The sequence below is a fragment of the Micropterus dolomieu genome, linkage group LG08 (genome assembly GCF_021292245.1).
Source record: "Micropterus dolomieu isolate WLL.071019.BEF.003 ecotype Adirondacks linkage group LG08, ASM2129224v1, whole genome shotgun sequence".
NCBI classification, from domain to species: domain Eukaryota; kingdom Metazoa; phylum Chordata; class Actinopteri; order Centrarchiformes; family Centrarchidae; genus Micropterus; species Micropterus dolomieu.
In genome coordinates this window covers 18,828,395-18,846,680 of record NC_060157.1, presented here as the reverse complement: position 1 = coordinate 18,846,680, position 18,286 = coordinate 18,828,395, and the positions used below count along the sequence as shown (strand labels likewise).

The 18,286-nt window shown below is 40.1% G+C and overlaps 1 protein-coding gene and 1 long non-coding RNA gene across 2 annotated transcripts in view; one reads left to right on the top strand and one right to left on the bottom strand.

The window, feature by feature from the left end:
* The first annotated feature begins 6,452 nt into the window (after nt 1-6,452).
* stat6 (signal transducer and activator of transcription 6, interleukin-4 induced) overlaps nt 6,453-18,286 on the top strand; it is a 28,461-nt gene continuing 16,627 nt past the window's right edge. The window contains exons 1-5 of the mRNA XM_046055943.1: nt 6,453-7,068; nt 14,901-15,046; nt 15,291-15,435; nt 15,897-15,977; nt 16,426-16,612. Coding sequence (XP_045911899.1) covers nt 14,913-15,046; nt 15,291-15,435; nt 15,897-15,977; nt 16,426-16,612 — 547 coding nt within the window. The 5' untranslated portion in view covers nt 6,453-7,068; nt 14,901-14,912. The remainder of the gene's footprint in view (nt 7,069-14,900; nt 15,047-15,290; nt 15,436-15,896; nt 15,978-16,425; nt 16,613-18,286) is intronic.
* LOC123974918 lies at nt 11,692-13,221 on the bottom strand. The gene is made up of 3 exons (XR_006825961.1): nt 12,949-13,221; nt 12,577-12,727; nt 11,692-11,891 (listed from the first exon to the last, which is right to left on the bottom strand). It is a non-coding gene; the product is annotated as an uncharacterized LOC123974918 (long non-coding RNA).

Here is an 18,286-nt window from a genome sequence, read left to right as displayed (position 1 = left end):
CCCCCCCCCCCCCCCCCCCCCCCCCCCCCAAACTCATCATTATTTTCTCCCTTTTCTCTCTCCCCAGTGCAATCTCATTAGATTGGATTGCCCCCTGGCCACGAGCCCCAGTGGCCATGTGGCGTTGTAGCCTCCTCCCCGCCCCCCTTCCTCTTCCCCTGTACTGATTCCTCTGGAGTGGAAGTGGTCTGATTGATGTCCAGCAACCCTATATCACAGTGCAGCCGTCCCCTCTCCAGCTGGTGGCTTCAGTCATGCCGTGAAGCCAGATCAATCAGAGTGACCCTCCGCTGTGCATACTGATCACTGTCTCAGAAACTGAAAACACATTTACAAATTACAGAACAACCCCTGCCTCAAGCAGCACAGTCTTGATGATGCTAGCGATTATTTACATGTAGTTACAGAAATTAAATAATAATAATGACTTAGAGGTACCAATAATTCCCACATTTGAAATTGGTGTTGTTCCCACTACTCACGCCAGTATGTCCAACAAAACAAGCCTTTATTTTTTACATGTTTTGATCTGTTATCACGGTAACTTTGTTCTTGGTTATTGTACATTTTCTGTAACCATTTCTACCTCATTTTTGCGGCATATTGTACATGAAAGTATTTATTTCATGTCTTTTTTGATGTCTGTTTTAAAAATGATAATAATGTTCTTGAACTGTAATGGTCTACCTCAGAAAAGACTGTATTTTAAGAGAAGAGTATCACACAATATTAAACAGAATTTGTCAATATTGCACTGCAGTTATTTCTTTGTGTTTTTTCCCTCTAATTTCAGCAGTCAGGGGACTGCAATGGACCGGAGTGCAGAAATGACATGATGGTGGTGGTTACCGTATGTCTCTGTATCTGTAGCCTGGCTTGACCTCAATGTTAAGGTCAGCACAGTTACTTAAACTGATTGCTAAATTGTTTAACTTACATCAGGAGGTTTTGGATTTGTTCTCTCAATCAGCTTGGATTGACTTCACACAGGAGCCTGTGTAGTCAGCAGGTGATATCAGTATGAAAAAAAGGTTGTAGGTAGTGTGGTTGTTTAATTTGAAACAAAGCATTTTTGAAAAGATTATCACAAAGAGTGCGCATGTGTTCAAGATAGAAAGACAAGAGAAAACTGTACATCTTTGGTGGGTCCTCCTGCTCATATTTTGCCAGCCTGCTTGTGCATGAGTTTTTAAGTGTGTTGCAGTATCCAGAACAGCAACAGAAGCAGTGCTAGCACACCCCTGAGGCTCCAGGCCCAGCACCAGAGCACAGAGGTCCTTCATCCCTGTCACTGTCTGTAAACAACAGCTTGTCCCAGCGGCCTGCCTTGTGCTATTTCTGGCCTTTCCTGACATCTTTCAAAGACTCAAAACTAACTAAGAGAAGAAGTAAATCTAAGCAACTCTACGCGAAGAAGTGAAAGTTTAGTCAAAGCCTGAAACAGGATTCATTGCTCCCCAGTTATGGATAGTGGTGTCAAATCTGAGCTCAAAACATCTGTGACTGAATCCCAGTAGAAAAGCGGTGCTGCTGGTGTTGACAGAGTAATTAATTGTCTAATAATGATGCATAGCTCTGTTATAAGCACAACCTTGTGCAGCGGCTGCCCTTCATCCTCTGATGAAGGATAATCGTTTCTGCAGCTGTTTAAATTTTTTTCCTGTCACAAACTCAATAACATAATCCACAGAACAAAATAACCTTGCAAAGGTAGACTAGACTGTGTGATAAAGTGGAATTGGTTTACGAGGAGTGGCGTATATACATCTTACATGCTAATTTCACACTAAAAGATCGAGTATTGAAGACTGCAAAAACATATAAAGTTGTAAAGACCTTATCTCCACAGTGTGATTGTACTGCTGTGAGAGGAATTAATTTTTTAAAGTCCAAACAAAGACACTGAAACAGTAGCTCGGACGGCCACTTTATTAGGTACCATATTATATATTCGGTGTTAACACAAATAGCTAATCAGCCAATCACATGACTCGCATTTAGGCAATGTAGGTCAAGACAACTTGCTGAAGTTCAAACTGAGCATCAGAATGGGGAAGAAAGGGGATTTAAGTGACTTTAAACAGGGTTGTTGGTGCCAGACGGGCTGGTCTGAGTATTTCAGAAACTGTTGATCTACTGTGATTGTCACGCACAACCATCTCTGGGGTTTACAGAGAATGGTCCAAAAAAGAGAAAATATCCAATGAGCGGCAGTTGTGTGGACGAAAATGCCTTGTTGATGTCAGAGGACAGAGGAGAATGGGCAGAAAGGCAGTAACTCAAATAATCACTTATTACAACCAAGGTATGCAGAACACCATCTCTGAATGCACGACACATTGGACCTTGAAGCAGATGGGCTACAGCTAGGGCTGTGCAATATGGCCAAAAATGTTATCACGATAAAAACATTTCATATCATTCCATATCAATAATTATCACGATATATGTCAAATCATTATTTCTTTCAAGTTTAAAGGCAGATTTTACTCCTGAGTGCAAATTGAAGAAACCAGATGGTTAATTATGTGGTTAAACTTTTCTTTATGGTCTGAATGTGACAAACACTTCATGCCAAACAGTGGATGACTTCACAAGTCTGAGTTAGAACATTTAAAACTATTATCTTTTTCAACAAATATGATTAGTTAATCTTTTTTCAAGCCTCTTTTTTTCAAAAAAATAAATATTTTAATAGAAAAACTAGGTGCTAATTTGTTTGGGATTCAAATGAATTAAAGCAAATATTTATTGACGATATATTGAACATTTATTATATTGTAAAATTATATTGCCATAATTATCATTATTTTATGTTTTATTGCCCAGCCCTAGCAGCAGCAGAAGACCACAGCGGGTGCCACTCCTTTCAGCTAAGAACAGGAAACTGAGGCAAAATTGGACAATAGGAAGATTGGAAAAACGTTGCCTGTTTCGATGAGTCTCGATTTCAGCTGCGACATTTAGATGGCTCTGAAGCTCAGATCATCTCAAACTGGTTTCTTGAACATGACAATGAGTTCACTGTACTCCAATGGCCTCCACAGTCACCAGATTTCAATCCAATAGAGCACCTTTGGGATGTATCATGGATGTGCAGCCGACAAATCTGCAGCAATTGCGTGATGCTATCATGTCAATATGGACCAAAGTCTCTGAGGAATCTTTCCATGACCTTGTTGAAAGTATGCCACAAAGAATTAGGGCAGTTCTGAAAGCAAAATGGAGTTCAACCCAGTATTAGCAAGGTGTACCTAATAAAGTGACTGGTGAGTGTATATATCCATGGTCTGACTTCCTGTGAGTCACTTTCCATCCAGTAAGCAACTGAAAACCAGTTTGTCCTTTTTTGTCCTGAGTGATTCCTGTCCTCCAGGAAGTCAATCATTTTCTTCTCCCTGCTGATTGGAGGTAATTAGGCGAGCAGAGTTTGTAATTGGATAATAAAAGATGCTAATGAGCTTCTGTCCTATTTACTCATACTTAGGCAGTGAATAGCAGGACACAGCTCTGCTACACTTTGCTCTGCGATACAGCTCTAATAAAAAGGGATTTTGAAAGTACATTTCACAATTATTACAAGATATAAATGTTGATTATCAGAATAATAACCTTTATATAGTTGGGTTTATAAATAGTGGACATTAAAGTAAGAATTGGTTATGATACATTTTATATAATCTGATTAAAATACAAACCAAAGCTTCTACACATTGCACAGATGGAGGTTTTTGTGACTATTTTGTTTGTTCAGTGTTCTATTTTTGTATATCACCTGTAAGTGCACTCAGTTTAAGCAGCAGAAGATTAACGTCTACTTTCTCAGCCTACACTCAACTTAGGCAAAGTATCATATGTTTACGATGTTCGATGTACATCTTTAGTGTGTGCTTCACTTAGAGGTACCATGACAAAACACCTGAAAGTTATTTACGGTAGCAACCTTCATTAAAAAAAAGTCATTTTCTGAATCTCTTTTCACAGAGACCCAATCCTCCTCTCTTCCGTTCCGTGCTGCTGGCCTTCCATTGTCCGGGCCTTGATACTGACAAGGTTGACATCAGAGGAGAGCTCTGACACTGGGTGAGTTAAGACTGCCAGCTGTTAGCAATCAAGTCTATTTTCAAGTCAGGGACACATGGACCCCCAGGGCCAAAGCAGCAACTAGCCCAAGCTGTAGCCCCCCCAACCCAGCCCACAACCTCCAAGCCCCCTGGTCCCAGATAGCCAGCACAGCTGTATTGTTTCCAGATGTTCCAAAGCTGCAGTAAGGGCCCTTTACCTAAGAGGACCCCAAAAATGATGACAGACCTGCACAGAGAGATGGGTAACACAGCAAACAACAAAACACTGAGCTAAAGAACGTTTCAACACCAAACCTGCAACCAACAGATGCTAAAAAGCAAAAAAAAAAAATATCCATAGATCCATCTGTTGTCATGTTCTAATGGTTATAACATTTCTTTCACTGACTCTTGTGCTTGACAGAGGAGGAGCTGCATGTTGTGACAGAGAAAGCACTATCACCGCAGACTGCTTTTAGAGAACGGGATCAATGTCGTTTAATCTCTCCTGGACAGCTACGCTGTCATCACAAATATTGGCCTGAACAGTAAAAAGTCTAATCTTTATGGTAACTGGCACCTTGTCCATCAGCCCTGCAATCTTTGGCAGTTTCGTGAAAAGTGAATCATAATTATCAGATGAAGTCTGCAGCTTCAAATCAGATAAATAAGTTTATCTGAAAACAAGTCAGGAAGAAAAGGCACAATGGAAACTGCTCAGGTTGTTTGAAAGGAAATGATTAAATCTTTGCAGCTGCATTGTTTCTGTGTTGGACAGGTCAATCAAAAGCCTCAGGAAATTGGGTTTGACAGATGGAATGTTCTGGTAAAATCCTTTGCTTGCCCCCTTCTCACATGACTAAAATGTGATCACTGAATAAATAAACAGTAAATAGGTATAAAAGAGGATAAACAGATTGCTGTTTAGGAGCATCTGAAATGGAAGTGTCACTGTGAGACTTACATCAGAATCTGATATTAACAGAAACAAATGAAGGGGTTAACATGAAGTTCTTCCATAATGTTATAGTTTGGGGTAGTCTGCAGATGATCGTGTGTGATCTTGCTATATGACGGTGTCTAATTTCGTTGAGGACAGGCAGGTTTAATGCAGGTCTATACCTCCCTCATGTGGCCAATACAAAAAAATGTAAATCCTAATGAAGGAGCAGATTGCGCCATGAGCACAGTGAAATTAGACTCAGACAGATAAGGCTACAATCACCATAGATGTTTGAGGTTCACATTTGTTGAAAAACTTAATCAGAATATATGGATTTAGCCAAAGTTCAGTGCAATTAATTTGATTCAGTCTGGGGATGCCGATTGCTCGCAGAGGATACAGGATTAAATCCAGGTAATGGAATTTAAATTAAAATTAAAAAAATTACCAATTGCAATATGAAAATGAACCTGGGTGTGAAATATTTACACACAGCACACATTTACAGAGCCATAAATACCCACAAATACAGCAGCATTACAACGTCAAAACCTCAGACAGCACAGCTATAGCTGAACTGTAACATTAACGACCCCTGGTGGCTCCACTGTGAACATACATGTATGCTTTGTTCAGTGACATACATAGTATATAATTATTGCAGTATTTGTAAACCTATCACATCAAGGCTATGTCAAATGTGGATGATGGTGAAAGAAAGCTTTACCACAAGTTGGGCTCACAATTGATGTTTTACTTGCACCTGGTTAAATACCATATATTGTGTAGGGTAATATAATCTATAGTAATACATCAACTTAGAATATGTTTTCATAGTAAGATAAATATAAGCAAAAAGGGCACAAGTAATCTGTTGCCACAACTCTAAATATTTTGCATATGATTTTAGGCAGCTCTGTGTTGATACATTACATCACTGTCCACATAATCACTTGTATTCAGATCTTTTTATATACAGTATACGTGCACTGTAAAATAGTAGTACTTCACAGTTTTATTGTACACTTAGATAGTAAAGTTAGTTAGGCCTGTTTCGCGCCACTGGAGCAGACTCAGTTGTTGTGAGGTTGCTCAGTTGTTTTAATATGCACGTAAATTTTGGAAGGAGGAGCTGGAGATGAGCCACAACATTCAGGCCAGAAGGGAAAAATATGAACTCTAATTACCCCAGATTTAGACGAATGAACTGCATGCCATAGAGTCCAAAATAGTAACCCCTCACCGTCTATTATCTCAACAATTCGAGTACACAGAAAGGTAAAATCTCATGTGTCACTGAGGAACGTGGGCCTGATGATTCTCCCCGACAGTGGATGCCGTTGGGAAGATGTCCGACTAGAAGGCACTGCCATCTGCAGATATGGTATCATGTGTCTCAGTTGTCTTACTGGAAGTTAAAGCATCTGGAAATGACTCAACATCGCTCCGCCTACGTCTCGTTCTGTGGAAGTTTACCAAGCCCAAGACTCACTTATAGTTTCTGTTTTATATGCTGTGTAGATAAATGCTTACCATAGGCCTGTGGGCGCTCTTGTAATGGTTATTATATTAAGACGTTAATGGCTGCGCATTCTCTCCCCGCTGTGTAATCCTTACAGTAACCTAATAACAAGACAGGCCACGGCACATAGGCTACTATAAGCCCCAAAACCAGACTTTTTATACATCTAAGATGTGGACTACACGGGCTCCATAATCTCGGTCATGAGTGAGGTGTGAATTTAAACGTGAGGGCAGGAAATAGGCTCAAGCGCGCTCCATATCGTGCGTAAGAGGGAAGTAAGCCTACTTTCAGCGTTTGTTAAAAGTTGTCCGTGGGCCTGCGAGAACCGCTCGGCGCTTAAAGTTCATCTCTCGTCGGCTGAAACGACGCCATCTGTCCAGTTTTTGTGCGACAACGTCAGCGTTAAACTGAGTGATGGAGTCAGGAAATGTTGAGTAGGATTTTCGGACTGGCGGAGGACTTATGAGACAGAGGAGGAAGAAGCGAGACCGACCTTAGTGTCTTTTCAATGTTTTGAAATCGATATTTAACTTAAGGTAAGTGTCATTGTTGTTGTTTTTTTATGGTACGGATATCTGTTTGTTTAAAAGCTGGATTTTCCGCTGCTGAGGCCTCTTCAGAGAACCGTGCATAATAAATGTGTGTGTATCTGTCATGTTTGGGTTACAGACACACACAGAAAAACACACTCACACATACAAAAACCAGGCTGTTGCAGGATGTATGTGGGCCATAAAGCCTGACATCTACTACAGTTCTGAAAACCTGAAACATGATTGTGTCCAGTTTGTTTACTTTACACCAGCTAAAAAGATGCTCCAACGGTGCTTTTAAATATCACTGTCTTGTTGCCTATTTCACGAAGTGTGGAAAGGAATTATGCAACGATCAAGGCAGCAAGCAGTCCCTCCCTCCATGCGCTGCCTCAGTGAACACATTTGTTTAATCGTCTGCTGTGCTGTTCCTAGAAATCATGGACGCCTTAATGCTGTTTGTGTCGTTATTGCCAATATTGAGGGAATGTATTAGATCTGATCATTGTTAAAAACACTCATATCACATCATAGTATTAGCTCCTCAAATAGCATGTCATGAGTATAATATCTCAGGCAAACACTGAAGCAGCTGCTTGCACTTCACTTCCTATTTTTTCATCCAGTACGCTGTGATTATTGGTAAGGTATAACTACACTGAACTCCAATGTGAAGGTGAAACTTTTATGGGGCTGTGATTATTTTGTCGATAGGATCCGTCTTTCATGCACAGGTAAGCTGTTCTTCCACTAACACCTGACAAAAGGCAAGTTGGGGCAGCTTTCCGCTGTGTGTGTGCATGTCTGTAAGTTTCGTTCCACATAATCCACTTTTCAAAGAGCCATCTGAGAAACCGTCAGAAACATGTGCAACTCGCCCTGGCCACCAGAGGCAGTGCCTAACAATGGATAGCTATTACCAACAAGGTGAGGCGAATAGTGATCCACCTCAGTGAAAACAGCAGCTGCTTACACAGCACCGGAGTTTAAATGTTGACTTAACAAAACCTAAAAAAAAACAAAAGCAAGAGGGACAGTGGAGAGCTCCTGAGAGACAGATGAGCAGAATCTGCGATGAAAATCATACACGTGACAAAATACTTTGCTGACAGCTTCCTGTACATATAATACCACACAGCTGGTTTCCATAGTCGACTCAGTGGCCCTTGAAAGATCCATTCTCTGCCCTCTCCACTACTGTGCTGTCCCTTCCACACATGATGAAAGAGAGAGGGGGAAGTCTCTCACTTTCTTAAATCAGATCAAGTATTTATTGGTATGAATGCTGAGCCTACAAATGGCAGATACTGGATGAAATATAAACATATAAAATGTAACCTGAGAGCCACATTTAAAAAAGAAAACAAGGACTCTATAAGGACTCTAATCAAGTTTTTTTGGGAGAGTTCCATATTTGACCTGAGCAAGTACGACAACACAAGACATAGCAACTTTACTTACTAATCCAGCAGAAAGAAAACCAGCTCAGCGTCTGTCTTGCAGCCTTTTATTTCACGAAGCTCTCGCCAACGTCGGGGAGCCTCTTGCTTGGTTCCTCTTCTTAGCTTCCTTCGTCAACATCCTCTTTGGTCTCCATGCCCAAGTCGTTAACTAACGTTTCATCCACATTATAGTCTGATGTCTGTGAAACTTCTGGCTGACTTTGCTCGAGTCGACAACTTTGCTAACACATGCAAACATCAAGCAAGCGCAACAACACAAGACATAGCAAGCCAGCTCATAAGTTATAACTTACTAGTCCAACAGCAAGAAGGCCAGCTCAGCTTCTGTATTGCATCCTTTCATCTCTTTAGCTCACGCCAGCGAGTAAAAGCCAGTCCGATATTTACCCTTGTACGGTCTCCTGCTCGGTCACTCTCGCTTTTTCGCTTCCTAGCTTCATCCGTCAACGTCTTCTTTGGTCTCTTCGCAGCCTGCCGTGATATCCATACTGAGAATAACGAGCTAGCTTTTTCCAAAGAACGTACATGATATACTTTTTGCTTCTTCTCATAGCTAGCTTGCTGAATAGTTGTGTTGGTGTGTGACGTGGCGCTGTAAAGCATTACTCTGTTCTTGTGATAGATTTCCCGCCTGCTGTGACAGCTTCAAAATGATTTTGAAGCTGTCACAGCAGTAATTTTAAGATACAATTTCTACATAATGTTGCAGTTTAAGAGACGTCTACGTTTACGATTTCAAGTGTTTTTCCCAATCCAAAAATCTATATAACAGATGATCTCAATAATCGAGTTAGGTCTGCACCTCACAACTATTTTCATCAATGAGTAATCTGACTTTGTTGGGTTGTTTTTTTGGTATTAATCTATTAATCCCTTGGTCTGTAATTAATCAATTATCAAAATTGTTGCACACTAATTTTCTGTTGATTGGGTAATTGATTTGAAGAGTTTTTACCCATCCATCCATCCGTCGTCAACTGCTTGTCCTGCGTACAGGGTCACGCGGAAATTTTTACTTTTAATTAAATAATTTATTACATACGTTTGGACTGTTAGTTGTAGAAACCAAATCTCCAAATAACGTCGCCTTTTTGCACTTGGATATTGTGATTGGCTTTTCCCCCTGATATTCATAGAACAAACTATTGATTGACAGGAGAGAAACTTGTTGTTTTTCCTTTATTACTGTAGTAATTTCATAGGACTTTCTGGTTTATAAAACAAACATATTTTGCTTTATGAGTTTAGAATTCAAAATAATTAATCAACAATTGTCACATTCCCCCACACTGATTTCTGAGAATGCCAGTGGAAAATTATCAGTACTGGTTTGACTTCTCATTATGCAGTGACATTAGCTACACTTGTTGACATAAATTTCCATACCTTAACAGATATTATATGTAATCATGTTTTTATCCCCACTCTAATCTTGAACCAGAAATGTAGCTGTTCCTTCCCACTTTATTTTTATGTTTTACGAACGCATAAAATTCGTATGTTCTAAAAGCCTGCTGAAGGAAGAATGACTTGTTTAAGCCACTTTCTAGTAATTCCCTTTCTGCCATTTTGAGTTGAAGTTGGAGAAATCAATTAATTTCAGAAGCATTTTTGTTATGTTTGTTGAAATTTGGTATCTGTAGCTGTCACAGGACTGTTATAAGCACCAATTATTTAATTCAACCCAAATAAAATGATTGGCTGGCCTGCCTGTCTACCTGTGTGCACTCTGCCTGTGCACATAAAGATGAGTTTTAGGGGAGTTGCTTTAGATGGACAGTTTTCTTAGTTAAACACAACTGTAGAAACAGACAGGACACATGGGGAGGAGAGGGCTGACGCCACCTGATTTGAGCTGGAGTTGTTATGTGGTCTACGTGGGTATGTGTGGCCTGACAGCAGAGAAGGAGGAAGTTTGCATGGCTTGTAATGCCTGGATGATTTCCACCAGGGATGTTGCTGGCAGGAGAAAATGGCTCCCAGGCTTTGCTATACACAAGGGAGATGTATTTATGTCCTTGACTTACAAGACAAAAAAGGGCCTCAGCTAAAGGGGAAGAAGCTTTGTGCACCACAGAGACTCGATTGATCTGGTTAAATTGAACATATCTGAGGCGTTGTCTCAATATATATAAGAATATCCTAAAATCTTTAAAATGAATGAAATAGTGGTGCTTCATCTGGGAAATGTCTTGCAAAAGGCTGACGCTGTACTGATGCTGCCTGATCCTACCGACATGGTAGAAACAGAAGTCAAAATTTAGTTATGTTGACAAAGTCAGTGTAGTATTGCAGTCTGACACATGACAGTCCCCTGATAATTTATGTTCGGGTCGTGGTGCTTTGATAAGAGATAACAAGGTAGTTGTTGTTTGAATAAACATAAATATAACTCAATATAGGAGTATATTAACAATTGAGGCCTCCATGAAGATACTAGTACCATTGATTGACTTATTCATTAGTTCACAGGGCAGTGTAACCACCAAGGCAGGCTTGAAGATAAAAGCTACTGATGTTGTAATCTGCTGAGCGTTTTGCTGAGGAAGTGGTTAAACATACTACAATGAGTTTTTAACTGGTTAGGGAGGGCATATTGTTAATAAGACACAACATTAGGGAGTATTGATAACTTTAGCGACCTGGTACGCAGGATAAGCGGTTGACGATGGATGGATAACTTTAGCTTAGTTGTAGGCTTACATGTAACCTAGTTGTATTGGTACTCAAACAATGTTTACGTCATTTCAACACTGTCATGTAACAGTTATTAATCTCACATAGCCACATCTCTATGCAAGCAGAAATGTTACTAAAAATAATTTGCATCTTTCTTTCACAACAAATGCACATGCTAGCCAGATAGAAGATCTTAACAACACAATGGTGGTGGAAACATGCTTTTGTCCACAAGGGCCGTCATAATGTGCACAAATGTTTGGCTGTAAGATTGCAGAATGCTTGAAACTCACACTGGGTAGTCGGCCAACTTTAAAGGAATATTCAACACAATGTGACTAAGCAACCAACGTAGCAAGTATAGCTATCTAAGCATTGGCTAAAGAGCAGAGAGCTCCAGTGCTGCTTTGCCAGATAGATTGAGTAAACCCAAATGCAGTACACAGCACACCGAGACTGGGAACTAGAGCAGTGAAGGATTTATATTTACACATTACTTAAGAATGAATAAGGAGCCTATGGATCAGGGGAGCTTCGGGGGTTGAGACATGAGCCAGAGGAGTGAGCTGAGCAAGGCAGGGAAGCAGGCAGACAAATCAGGCAGAGGGGGTCCAGAGATCCAGGGAAAGGTAAGTCGACGGCAAACAGGACAGAGGCAGGAGTCCAGGGTCCAGATGGGTAGAACTGCTAGGCACAAGAAACAGGTATTAGCCAACTTAAAAACACACAAGACAGCATACACAAGGCTGGCGCAAGACTAACTAACTAAATATATATAATACATATATAGGGCTGGGGGTAAGATTTGAACTTGAGCCGCTGCAGCAGGAACTCAGCCTGTGTACGTGGGAAGTGGACTTAAGACTAGTGGTGAGTTAACTGGCGCCCCTGGTCAGCTAACTTTGTAGCTGAGTCAAAGATCTGGTGGCATGGTAGAGTCCAAGCCCACTATATAAAGCAGAGTAGACTGCAGATGATTAGACCCGACACCCACACACCAGATCCCACTCCTGTAATCAAGAGTACAGACAGTGAGAATGAGGGAGAGAGAGAGAGAGAGAGACTCCAAACTAGGAGAAAGCAGAGGACATAACAAGTGCTCTAAGCTTGGTAATTAACTGTTATTATGTAAAGGTATGGCCAAAACAGACCAGAAAAATCCAATTATGCCAATGTGAAGCTGCCGAGCTTTGTGCTTGTAAAGCAGGTTAGCAGGAAGAGGATGGCAGGGATCATATTGCTCTTATTCTTTTTAGTACCGAATGCACGTTGTTAATGTTGTTTTGACTCCAGCCCAGGCAAGACAAGTGAAAGACAATTAAATGATGTGCAGTTGCAACATGTCTATATTCCTGGTCTTTTTCCTCACCCTGTAGTTGTTCACTGTTGAAGCCTCTGCGACTCACTCCACATGGCCAGTTAAAACTTAGCTCTCTCCTTCCAAGTTCTGTTGAGCGGTGTGTTCTCCAGAGTTTTAATTTTGTATTCCATCAATAAAGAGTAAACACACAGTGAGTAAACTGCAATGAAGCAAATCCATCAAATAGCAGCAAAGTGGAAGACCATGCAATCTAGTTTTAATGTTAACTTGTTGACAAATATCTGAAGGAATACAGATATTTAAACATATTAAACATAGCATGAGTTCAGGCACAGGGGTGAAGTTGTGCGGCTTACGTTTTTTTGTACAGATTAAACAAAAGAGATATAACATTTTAATTAGTGAGCAGGATTTTTTTACCTTTGGAGAGGGCCTGTCCAGCTTTTTGTTAGTGTAAAGACAAGTGGCATCAATCTTCTCATCTAACTCTCAGCAAGAAAGCGAATAACTTTTCCAACATGTTAAACTATTCCTTCGTTCTCCCAGCAGTTTTCCCATTACTGCTCAATTTGTTTTAAAGAGAGTTCAAAGAGCAAAGCATTTCCCACCAAATCTGAACTGTATAACCGTTTACTTTAAGTGGTCAATTCATGGAGAAGTATTCAGACAGAAATGGCTGTTGCACATTCTAAGTTGGTGGTTTATTTGTTATGTATGAAGTACAGACATAGTTGTTATTCTTTGTTTGTTTGCGGTAGCTAGGTGACAGCCTTCAACTTGGATGACAATAATTGCTGGATTCACACATGGCTTGTTCAGTCCAAAACATTTCCCCCTTCCTTCAGAATGACACAGCAGTTAAAAAATGTTGCGCAATTATGCATACTAGACATCAAGACATGGATTTTTGTTTTTTTTATCTCATCTTACCTTTCAAAAACTTAGTGCTTAAAATAAAGATTAAAGACACAAAATTATAATACTGTAATACTACTGTAATGGATCTGTTATCTGTAATTACATCTACATGAACACCAATTCAGTTAAAGAATGAAACAGGAAACCACTTTCAACTTACATTATGACAAACTGTCAGAGTACAGACAGATATTGAAGCTTTCAGATACAATGAAAGTCAATAGGATCACCAACAAAAGCACCAAGTGACCTATGGGATAGTTAATGGTTTGACTTTTCACATTGCCACAACATTCAAAGTGAAACCACAGAAATGTTATTGGACTGCTAGACTTTTTACGCTAAGTGGTTCTCCCCACATGCCTTTAGCTGATTCAGCTCACAGGATATACGTGCTTGTTGCCAGCAACATATTGAAGACATCTCTATCTCCAGGGCTGTGGCGCACATGTTTTCCAGATGGTTATTTGACCTACACGCAGTAGTTTGGACTCTATTCTGTTTTACAAACAATGACTCGAGGTGATGTCTGTGTAGCCAAGGCCTGATATTGCTTATTACTCTGTGCCATAGACCCCCGTTGAACTGTTAAAAACACGTAAATGTGCAATACTGTTGAACCTTCCTTCATCAGGAAGACCATCGGTGGTGTAGTTTATTTTAATCACTCCCACATAGGCCATCCTGGTGCTGTAGATATTCACTTGCACACCAAATGGATGTTAATCCATGGCTGAAAAGAGTCCTTTATAACTTCACTACTAACTATAACACTATTTTCTTCTGTTTGATAAATGCTTGCTTTTTTAACTCCCAGTTTTCTTCAGTTTTATAAATCTTTATGGTTGTAAAACTCATCTTATTCCACTCTGTCTTACAGATTTTCTGCTTGTTCCAATTTGAATCTATGATGTTTACACTGAGTGAATTATTTAAACACTCTTTTATGGCTATCATCCATTCAAATGGAAATACTCTTCTTGTTCATCATTGGATAAACATCTCTTCAATATTCATCCCGACATATTTATTATTCTGGGAGACTGTGTGACCTTCACTAAAATGTATAAAGAAGAAATGTGTTTTTGAACTATGTTCAGCGGCAGAGTATGACTTTGTACTGAGTGTCCTGCTCGCTGGACAGAATCCCACTGAGGTTAAAAATGTAACCATTTATAGTTGTGTGACTTTTTATTTATTTATTTTTAAGGAACAAATGCCCTTGGGCCTGAGTGCCACAAACAGAGCAGGGAAGCGTGGAAACTATAGAAAGATGCATTGTTGGTTTTGGTCTTTTCATGAAATTTGTTGATAATAAGAAACACATAGAATAACACTTGTTAGACTTTAATGCCTTTGGATCAAAAAGATGTCCTGTTTGGTTCCACTGTTAATTAAAAATGTAGTAAAATTGAATAGTCATACATACTGTCCTTTTACCCCAACTTGTGTAGCCCTGCTTGATCATGACGCAGTGGATCCACATGTCCCAGATGATACAGTGCCTGTCTGATGAAACGGTCAACAACCTCTATCCCCCATCGGCCTTCCCCATTGAAGTCAGACATTTTTTAGCTGATTGGATTGAGAGTCAAAGATGGTATGACAAACACGCGCGCACACACATCTTAGACATACACATATGCATACATGTACGCATAAATCGTTACACAAATCTGCTTGCATATATACAGTGTATGCACGCATATTCTGACAGCATTTTGTCTGTGCTCATACGTGGCCTGGTGTGTCTGTATCTATATGCATGTGTGTACCTGTACATGCACTTGCTGTATATGCGTGTGCATGGATGTGTATGTGTGTGTGTGTGTGTGTGTTCACAGGGACGACTTTGTGATGGAAAAGGTGGAGCAGGAGAGCCAGGCTCGGACTCTGTTGGACCAGACCATCAGCATGCTGCAATCGATGGCTCAGCAGAACACCAATGTGGTGGACCGGATGAAGCTGATGCAGATCAGCAGGAACATGGTAGCAGGACTGTCTCACTCAGTAGCTCCCAGAATTGAAAATAGGTTGCTCCTTGGATCCCTGAATGCTTTCAATAAGACAGTGCCTACTGTTTGCAGTTGAGGATGCATTACGTATAATTTCAAGCCAGTGGTCTGAGGAAGACCGCTGAGGAATATGGTGTTTTCAAATGCAGGAAAATATTGTTTTTCATGAGTAATGTAAGTCATTTGTGGGGCTGTGGAGAGATTGAAACGTACAACTTTTGCTTGATGATTAATGTGTCTTAGGAATTCATAATAACCGCACAGACTTCTTTATATATGTTTGTGCCAACCTGCTACAACATAAATGCAGGCAACGTGGCCACTAGAAATTAATTATCTATGACATCAGTTGAATAAACCACTGTATACTAGTATCTCCACCGTTGTATTGTGGACTGTTTTTGAGATTTGATAACGCAAGTGTTTGCTTCACAGGCCGTATTTCAGCAACAGCCTCTGCAGTTTGCAGTGATGGTCAGGGACATCCTCAGGAAGGAGAGGGTTTTGCTCAACGCGGTAAGATCCCTTGTAACAAATACTGTTGGTGTTTAGTTTAACTACAGCCCTCACCCCGATAAGCTGTCTGATAATTTTTTTTAGAGATGGTGAGTGTAGATGATAGGCGATGAAGGATTGCCTTCTGAAACTACAAGTGGATGTCATTACAAATACATAGACACATAGGAAAAACTACTTAGCAAGCAAGCATCATTACTTGTGTTGTATTATTAGTTTTTTCTTCTTTTTTAAAACAATGTAATGCTTAAACTATTCTGGCAGTGTGGGCTTATATTAGGCATTTTAAGGGTATACATTGACTTGGTTTGACTTCTCAGGGAGAAAGACAGTAGATGAGACTAATCTGTTTTCTAGATAATTTAATTTAAATAGTGGAAAAAAGCAATGTGTGAAACGGTTCTGAATACACCAATACTGTAAGTATGCTGATTGCTATTCCATGTAGGCGCCCGCTCAGATACCCAACCCTCCACAGTACCAACAGTACCCAGGTAGAGAGCCCTCGTTCCCCATCATGCAGGATGTAGACCACCTGGTTCTGAAGGTGCTGGAGGTGCAGGACGTCCGACAAAAGATGCACCAGCTGCAAGAAGATCTCAACTGGGAGAGGCAGAACTATGAGGGTTTACAAGGTGAGAAACACACACAGACACAAGAGGTTGCCTGAACACAGATTCACGTACCTAAAATACAATGAACAGCCACACTGTAATACCAACTAAGCTTATTTTAGTTCCTCTTGTTTCAAGATTAATTCATGGATTTATTTTGATAATCAATTAATAATTTGTCATATTCAGTGGCTCTCTGGGAAACTGTGGTGTGCAGTTTTCACTATTATCTAACATGCTATTCACCAAATGATTCAACGATTAATAAAAAAGTATTCAGCAGATGAATAGTGAAAATAATTTTTAGGGACAGCCCACCACACCTTTTTAAATAATGGCTTCTGATTGGTGTGAATTTAAATGTTGGAAAATTTGTGACATCTAGCTTTAGATGTCAAAAACCCAGTGTGGAGAGCAGGGACGTGCACAGACATTTTGGTGGGCAGGGGCTCAAGTGAAAAAAAGGGCTTTTTTTTAAAACAAGACAAATATATTAACAACATTTTTACTTTTCTACAAAATAATCATTTCACACAGAGACCACGGTCTTCTTTAGTATTCACTAGGTTTATCACAGGAGCAGGCGACAGAAACGCAAACTATGCCACAATGTGCATGTTTTCTATGCTACTAGTTTCAAATATATATTTATGACATAGTTTCATTAATAATTTGTTTATTTTTCACAAGGCAATAAATCGTTTCAATTATTTTGGGGTTATTGGAATACATAACACTTCACATAAATCTTCACACTAAACTTTTAGAGGGAGGGCACATTAAACACATTTGAGGGAGGGCTGTCGGTATATGTAAAGATCTATCAGCGTACAACAAATTAATAGAATGGAGAGTTATTAGATGAGGAGCGTACCATCAAAACTATGAAGTTACTCTTTAAGGCACTTTTTCATGGAGTGGTCAATTTTGAGACTTTGGTCTATTTTGCTTCCATGTCTTCTTTTACTCTAATGGAAATAAAACTTGATTATTACCCAAAACAAGCTAATCTGCATATTGAGAAAGCACGTTTCAGAGGAAAATAGCCAACTCTTGATGTAAGTCATTAACTGGCGAAGTTCTGTGGTGATATGCTTTAGTTATTTTCTTTATCCCATTCACCTGCAGTGACTTGTCAAATGTGTGCAAATTGGCGCATTTTAATTAGTTAACGCCTAATTTGCATATCAATGTGGCGATTGTGATGACGTTATTAGACACAAATGTTACTGTGTTCACCTGTAGTGTCTCCATCAGTACATTAGGTTGTATGGCCATGAGATATTGCCTTAGCTAAACTTCAGCTAACTTATCACATTAGCTCAGCTCATGAGTCATGCATTAGCAAGACATAGGCTTACCACCACTCACCTCCACACAAGCCAAGAAAAACACTGCTGGGAGAGAAGCTGGAGGGGCTGCTGTCTGTCTGTGTGCTGCGCTCTGGTTGCGCATTGAGATGCGGAGCGAGGGAGAGAAAGAGAGAGAGAGAGAGAGAGACAGAGAGACAGAGAGAAAGAGAGAGAGACAGAGAGAGAAGAGAGAGAGAGAGAGAGAGACAGAGAGAGAGAGAGAGAGAGAGAGAGACAGAGAGAAAGAGAGAGAGAGAGAGAGACAGAAAGAAAGAGAGAGAGAGAGAGAGAGACAGAAAGAAAGAGAGAGAGAGAGAGACAGAGAGAGAGAGAGAGAGAGAGA